The sequence below is a fragment of the Pithys albifrons genome, chromosome 2 (genome assembly GCF_047495875.1).
Source record: "Pithys albifrons albifrons isolate INPA30051 chromosome 2, PitAlb_v1, whole genome shotgun sequence".
Classification (NCBI taxonomy): domain Eukaryota; kingdom Metazoa; phylum Chordata; class Aves; order Passeriformes; family Thamnophilidae; genus Pithys; species Pithys albifrons.
The window spans coordinates 83082672-83090552 of NC_092459.1; the positions used below are offsets into that span (position 1 = coordinate 83082672).

At 39.8% G+C, this 7881-nt stretch overlaps 1 protein-coding gene across 1 annotated transcript in view; it reads left to right on the forward strand.

Annotated features, from left to right (window-relative positions):
- The window catches only part of LOC139681782 (visual pigment-like receptor peropsin), a 32031-nt gene extending 24826 nt beyond the window's left edge, over positions 1–7205 (forward strand). The window contains exons 4-6 of the mRNA XM_071575427.1: positions 1017–1121; positions 4027–4250; positions 4860–7205. Coding sequence (XP_071431528.1) covers positions 1017–1121; positions 4027–4250; positions 4860–5300 — 770 coding nt within the window. The 3' untranslated portion in view covers positions 5301–7205. The remainder of the gene's footprint in view (positions 1–1016; positions 1122–4026; positions 4251–4859) is intronic.
- The last annotated feature ends 676 nt before the right edge of the window (positions 7206–7881 follow it).

The following is a 7881-nucleotide window of genomic DNA, read 5'->3' on the forward strand; positions in this document are numbered from 1 at the left end:
TGGTCTGAAATCCTTTACACATTTCCTGCCCTGTGAAGCCCTCACCAGCAAGCCTATATAAACATGCCATCATTTCCTCATTCTCCTTTATAACTGTTTGTACCACCATGCTCACCCCTGGGACTCTCTTTCACAGGGTCAGTAGAAATTTTTTCTCAACATTTGCTCCAGGTGTCCCACCTGCTGAAAACTTTGACTTCCACTGGGAGTCTTATGTAATCTCTCTTCTTTATACCTACACCTACTTTCTCTACTCTTCCTTTCACCGATCTTTAGACATTGTATGATCAAATTTCATGCCTTTGTTACAATTGGCTTGCACCACCTTTCAAGCAGGGACTTATTAAAATCTGCAGGTAAGGCATGTGTAAGTACAATGGATGCATCATATGAGTTTTTCTCTCTAATAGCACAAGTTGATCCATGTTTCTCTTTTGTGAAGCTGTACCATCTGAAGGTGTGTATAATTTATGTTTGACTCTTGAGGAAATCTGAGCAAATACACCAAAGAAATGTTGCAGAATAAAGATTGGTGGATGCATAAGTATTTCCCACATAAATGAAAAATAACCACAGTGTATGGCAACAGAAGGACAGATTGAATCATTTGTATCAAATGGCTAATGTAGGTTTGAGTAATTTTCTCCTTTTTAGCAGGGAAAACCTTAAGGAAAGTAAGAAAATCCTCCAAATTTAGACTTACCTTGTTTGTTTCTATGTAAAACAGCACACATCTGGGTCCTAAGTTTTACAAAATTGCAAAACATAAGTCTAATGTAGAATTTGCTAATTCTGCAGTGTTCAACAAACTCATTGTCTCCTGCTTAAAAGTCACTCATTTCCACTGTTCAATGAACTTGAAAACAAGCCTGACAGATGCCTTCAAAATCAAGTCTTTCTTATGAATATGCATTTTTTGTCTTAATATTTTTTTAAATAGCTGTACTTACTTCTTAGCTGTTGTTAGATTTCAGAGATATGTACTAAGTACTACTGACAAAAGCATTCCATTGCAGGTCACTGCATCAGCAACAGCAGTATGACGGTGGCTCTGGTTCTCATTTGGGTAGCAGCTTTCTTCTGGTCAGCAGCTCCACTACTTGGCTGGGGCAGTTATACAGGTAACAGGTATCTTTCAGTTGTACCTATTTGGCACCTCTCCACTTAACTGAACAAAGGTATTTCCCTTTCTTTCTTGCTGCTTGTGATAAACCAGAGGGGTTATCAGTGCAAATGAGAAAATCATTCATCACACATGATGTACACTTGCAGAGTGTTGCCTGCTTTGGTATCAGCTATAAAGAGATTTTTTTGGAAGATATCACAGGAAAGACTTGGACCAAGTGCATATTACCTATGGAAAAAAGAGAGGCCAGAAATATTTGGCATGGTTAAGCAATGAGATAAAGGAAACTATCAAAAGACATACTTCAAAAACTGTCAAGATTAGGAAGGTAGAAAAGGACACAAGTTCCAGTAAGTTGGTTGAAACTATAATAAGGCAAGCCAGAAAGATCTGGAGAAACAGTTTACTGAAAATATGAAAACCAACATAGCAAAGGAATAAAAAGGTGTTGGAAAGTTTGTCTGTCCAAGAAAGGATTGAAGTGCAAGATAAGGCCATACCAAAAAAATGAGAGGGAGGGGGGAAAAAAGGAAAAAAAATTGTGTAGTGAACACTGCAGTAATTCCATAGCTAAGGGATATTCCCAGGCCAGAAAATTTCTTCATGGTGAAAAGTTGGAGAAAGTGTCTCAAATAAAGCCTCTAAAAATTGAACAAACCAAATATCTAGGAACAAATGGTAATGGTACGGAAGTCCCAACAACTGAAATCATGTGACTGACATTGTCCAGCAGTTATCTGCCTGAATCTTGTAGACCTCCATATTATTTAAGAAGTCACCAAATCTATGGAGAATTATTAAAGCAACTACATGCATGTATCCTCTAACTTATTAAATACATAAATATTGAGGTATCTCTGGATCCTTGAAGTATGGATGGGTGTGAAAAAAGCATCCATTTCTATAGACGGCAAAATTTTCTATCCTTCACAGACCGTAGTATTCTCAGGATATTTTAGGCTCAATGGATCTTTGGTTTGAGATAAGTTCAAACTGTATATTAGCCTGTTCCCATTTTATGTCATGTTTTTGGCACTCTGGTCATGCCATAAATTTGGTGGGGTTGGAGGGACAATTTTCTCTGTATCTTCTGGTGATCAGTGTACTTTTTACATTAATTTTACTAGCTCTTCATTTGTAAAAGGATTTCTGATGTTTGTTTTGGACTTAAACTGGAGCCACGGACTTCTTGGGCATCACTGCCTGGTCAGGGTATTCAAGTGTCCTCATAGATTCTGTTTGTACTCTGAAATCAATTCCTTGACAATGGTTTTCAGGAGACTTCTAGGTGTGCTTTTCCTTACTGAGACTCATAGCAGTTTTATGTTCCTGGGCTATCTGTCTGTAAACAGATTTTCCATTGAGGGCACCCATGGAGATGTGGAAGCCCAGCAATGGCAAGTCCAGCAGCAGGTACCAGCAGACCATAGCACATTCCATCTGGCTGCCACAGACTGCTCACTGCTACATAGCAGCTGCAGAGGTCCCCAGAACCCCACTGATTTTTGGGAATGCTACTTCTCAGTGTCCCTGTGGAGGGAGAAAACACAGCCCTGAATTCCAGCTTGCAGAAAATTTTCTTTCCATGTCATCTGGAAGTCACCTTCATTTTTCAGTCAAAAGTTTTCACAAAGCAGAAATCTGAGATTAAGCCAGATTTTATGGTTATACTTTTGAATCTTGAAGACTACTGATGAAAAAAAGGAAAGGAGACAAAAATCTATTTCTATTACTGAACGCATCCAGGCAGCAACACCTAGAGCTTCTGGTGATAAAAATACCAAGCTCTTTTTGATGAGACTCATAAAAGAGATTTTAATCTCTTCTCCTTTAATTCATCCTGCCTAAACCACTTATCACCTGTGAGATATTAAGGCTTTTTTTTCTCCTCAGAATTACTGCTGATGCTAGGGAGTGATCTGCTGCTAAATCATGCAGTCTTTGCCTGTATTGTATCTCCAGGACCTGTTAATACTTGACTTACATAATTTTGGTTCATGCTTCATTTATTTGTAATTCAGTTTGCTTCCACAGCTGTCAGGAAAAAAAACACCAGCTTTTTCCACTTAAAAAGAAAGTTGAAAACCTCTAATGTTATTGAACTCAAGTTTTCTATCAGGACACCTTTACAAATGCATCAGAGGATCTAAAGAAGTCAACTGTTACTCACAAAAGTGTTTGAGCATTATTCCCACTGCCTTTTTCTTAAGTACCTGAACAGCTAGTGTCCCAATAGTTGAGGATCCTGCAATCTGCCTGACTTCATTTTTAAAAGTGTGCAGCTCTGTGTTGCAGGACTGTGTGCTCCTCATTTAGCTAAAGCTCTCATATCTTTCCAAGTATGTATATGTTTTATCTTCCCATAATATTTATCATTAGGTGTATTAATTTGTTTCTATGGCTCTCACTGCAGTAAAACTTTCATTGCCTCAAGAAGCCTTAATATTTTTGTTTCCTACTTTGCTATATAAGTAGTGAGTTTTTACATTTGGCATATTGGGTCTGGAATTCCTTGTTATGCTGTTGCAGTGCTCATCTTCGGAAGTTACTATGTAAAGTATTGTGGTAAAGAAGTAGGTATCACTCAAGAGTGTGAAACCTACTGAATGATCACCTTTTTCTCTCTCTCTAAGTATCACAATTTTCTATCCTGAAACAACAGCTTGTGTATTATGGATTTACACTGGAAGTACAAATCAGCCTGAACATAATCCACATTAAAGCTTAGTGTAGTCTTGCTGGTCTTGAAACATATATAGGAAATACAGTCATGTCTCATTAAATCTGAAAGACCGATCCATTATTTAGTGCTTAAGAGCAAAAAATACAGCATTTTAACTGATAAAATAAAAGCAGATAAATATTCTAAAAATTCTAACCAACCTATTCTTGCTTTCTAGATCGTATGTATGGCACTTGTGAGATAGACTGGGCAAAGGCCAACTTCTCTACAATCTACAAGTCCTACATCATCTCCATTTTTATCTGCTGTTTCTTCCTCCCTGTCACAGTCATGGTCTTCTCATATGTATCAATTATCAATACTGTCAAGTTAAGCCATACCTTAACAGGACTGGGTGATCCCACAGACAGACAGAGGAGGATAGAGAGGGATGTCACCAGGGTAAGTTTGGCTTTCATGCTGGTTGAGATTTATCTCAATGAAATCTGTCTTTCCAAAAATTAGTCTCAACTAGAACAGAAGAGAACAAAACCAATCAATTGCATTTCATTTCATTATAACTCATAGAGGCAGAGTCTGAACTCAGTGAAAAATATGAGGTTTGTTCAAAACTTCTACTGCATTAATTGCCTAATATGTGAAAAATAATCTAAATATAATTGGACTAGGTTATATATCACGTGTTTGGCATACGCTCTTTTCTTTCAGAAGTTGCATTACTTTTGAGCATACTCACAAGTTAGAGTGAAGCTTTCAACTTACTTACTGTTACTTAAGTCTACCTGAAATCTTCTGCATTCATATAAATAGACAGGGGAATGCATTGCTCAACCTCACCATCATGTCAAAATTCAATATATGGCTTCTAGGCCTGCCTGGCTTCATCAAAACAAACCATTTGCTTGCCTGTATTCTCCTGTCAGCCATACCCTCAGGGCTACCTGAATGTTTCCCTTCCAGCCAAGTGTTCAAGATACTATTAGCATTGTATTGCTTCCCTGATGTAGTCTTCCAGGATAGATTTAAGACTACTCTTCTTCTGTCTTCTAGGTTTCTATTGTCATTTGCACAGCCTTCATTATCGCGTGGTCACCGTATGCTGTCATCTCTATATGGTCTGCCTATGGCCACCCTGTGCCCAATCTTACCAGCATCCTTGCCAGTTTGTTTGCTAAGTCTGCTAGCTTTTACAATCCCATTATCTACTTTGGAATGAGCTCCAAATTTCGGAGGGACATTTTCATCTTGTTCCATTGTGCCAAGGAAGTCAAGGACCCTGTGAAGCTCAAACGTTTCAAAAACCTCAAGCAGAAACAACCTCAGCCTTCTCAGAAAGAAGAGAAGTATGCAGGAGAAAGGCACCCTGCACCAAGTCCTGATTCCGGGGTGGGAAGTCCAACCAACACCCCACCTCCAGCAAACAGGGAAGTGTATTTTGGTATTTTTGATACACCATCCAATAATCCTAATATTGAATGTGATAGACTGTAAGTTTTGTGGCTGCTTATACACACACACTTTGTGTTCAAGAAGACCCTCTTCAGATCAGAGCTTGAGTGATTTCCTAATTCCCACCATCTGTTTCTTGCTATAGCACTGATGAATATACAACTCAAGCATATCAGATGGTAAAGTGATAATTTCCTTCTCTGTAGGTACAAAATGCCACAAAGTACATTACAACGTGGGCAGCACACCCAGGGCTAGAAACACTTGATTTTGACATGCATACAGGAAAATACTGACTTGAGGTGAAGCAGTCATTAGCTAGCAAAAATAACTAATATGTTCCTATCCAAATTTTTCAGTTTCAGATTGCATTTTCAAATATGTCTTTTTGCTCTTTAACAGTCACAGCCATAGATTGTTTTAGCTCTCTGGTGCTGCACAGCTCTGCCTGTAGAAGATGATGGGCCCTGCTGCGATTGCTGTGGAGCTGCTGCAGCTCCAGCAGCTGCAAGGTGGTGGGCAAGGGCATGTTCTCCCTGCAGGGCACCCAGGCATGAATGCTGTGGGCCTCCCAGGCCCCACAGGGACCTCACAGGAACGTGTCAGATCATAGGGTCATAGAATGGTTTGTGTTGGAAGTGACCTCGCAGATTATCTCCTTCCACACCCCCTGCCATGGACAGGGACACCTTCCACCTAGACCACATAGCTCAAAGCCCCATCCAACTTGGCCTTGAACACTTCCATGAACAGAACACCCACAGCTTCCCTGAGCAACCTGTTGCAGTGTTCCGCCACCTTCATACTGAAGAATTTCTTCCTAATATTTAATCTAAATATACTGTCCTTCAGTTTAAAGTCTTTCCCCCTTGTCCTCTCACTCATAAAATATCCCTCTCCAGCTTTCTTGTAAGGTCCCTTTAGGTACTGGAAAGCTGCTGTAAGGTGTCCCCAAAGTCTTTTGGAGGCTAAACAGCTCCAACTCCCAGCCTGTCTTCATAGGTCATCACTTGTGCCTGACTCTGTGGGTGTCTATGTAAGGACTAGGAGTTGTAAATCCTGACACTTTCTAGTCACTGTAGTTTGAGCAGTGGCTTCATGCTTTTCCTCATTAGTTTGCAGAATTATTCTCACCTCCCCTGACCTTCCTGATGAGCAGGGCCTGGCTGTAGCACTCTGATTCAGGAAAGCTGGTCTTTAATTTTACTGGTCTGTCTCCAAACTGGTTGTTTTTCTGCCTGACTATAAAGTGAAGCAAGAGATGTTGTGCAGGCACTGAAACCAAAACCGACAGATTTTAAGAGTAGTGATGAAGTGTGGCACCAGAGCTATTTACAAAATATAATCCAACACTTCACTGTTGCTTCTAAAGAAAGTTTTTGTACCTGCCTCTGGGCAAAAAGTAACTTTTAGGTAAACCCAACTAAGTAGCGATTAAGGACAGGGATTTAAATAGCTGCACTGTATGCCTAAACCAGCAGCCAGACTATCAGATGTTACTATATCCAAGTATTTCACCAAGTTTACTTTACAGGATCAAAGTGAAAAGGTATGTCTTCATAATTCCCCATCTTGTAAATTACCTGCATACTGAAAGGCTTTTCTGAAAATATCTCAGTGTTAGCTGCGGAAATTGTGGGTTCTTTTAGTGCTATTTGCAAGTTAAACAAGGAGGGGGAAAGGAAATTAAAAGGGAGGGGGGGGAGGAAAAGGAGAAGAAGAAGGAAAAAACCCAGTAACATTGTATGCCATCATCTTTACTATTTATGAATTTTTGGAATCTTTCTGTCTGGGTGTGCTGAAATGTAGTTGTTTTGTTAAAGTATGCTTTTCCAGATGTATTTCTTGGGAAAGATATAAAGAGAGCCCACCTTCATTTCCCCCATTACTCTATTCATTTTAAGAAAATCACCTGTGTTTTGAAGCTAAAAACAAATAAACATTATAAGCAGCAGTGGGGAACTGTGTTTTCTTTCATGGGCACAAATCTGAACTACAAGAGTATTCATTTTGTGGAAAATTTTGAGATATGTGTGCTATTTCATTACCATAAATAATTAAAAGCAAATAAGTAAACAGTTTGCTTCCAGATAAATGTGGTGCTGTAGCTAGCTGCAGGAATAGATGAAATCATTTAGGGCAAAATTCTGTAAGAGCTGGATGAAGCCAGGCTGTGCTAGCCAAAGCCAGGTTTGAAAGCTTCTACATGTAGCATAGAATTGACCTTAGAAACTGTGTTAGGTTGAGAATTCTCACCACTGAAAGTGCTTGAGTTTTCCTCTGAAGAAAGAGAGGTCCATGCATCCTCATTGCATGCAGTTCTCAGGGATACCCACAGCCACAGGTGTGCCAGGCACCTGCCCATAGGCACTCTGTCCGTAAGTACCAGGCTCGCTTTTAGTTTGTATTTCTGCTCATTTACAAAATTCTTGCCCTGCTGCATTGTACCAACACTGTGGATCTTCAGGATTCAGACTGTGACACAGAAAGGCATGGAAAGGGCAGGAATGAAGGCAGAGCACAAGACCATTTCCAAGAGTACTCCTAAACTCCCGCTGAAATTTCTGCAAGTCCATACACCATTGAGCACGTACAATGAGGTTAGACTGGGGTAAGAGCAGGA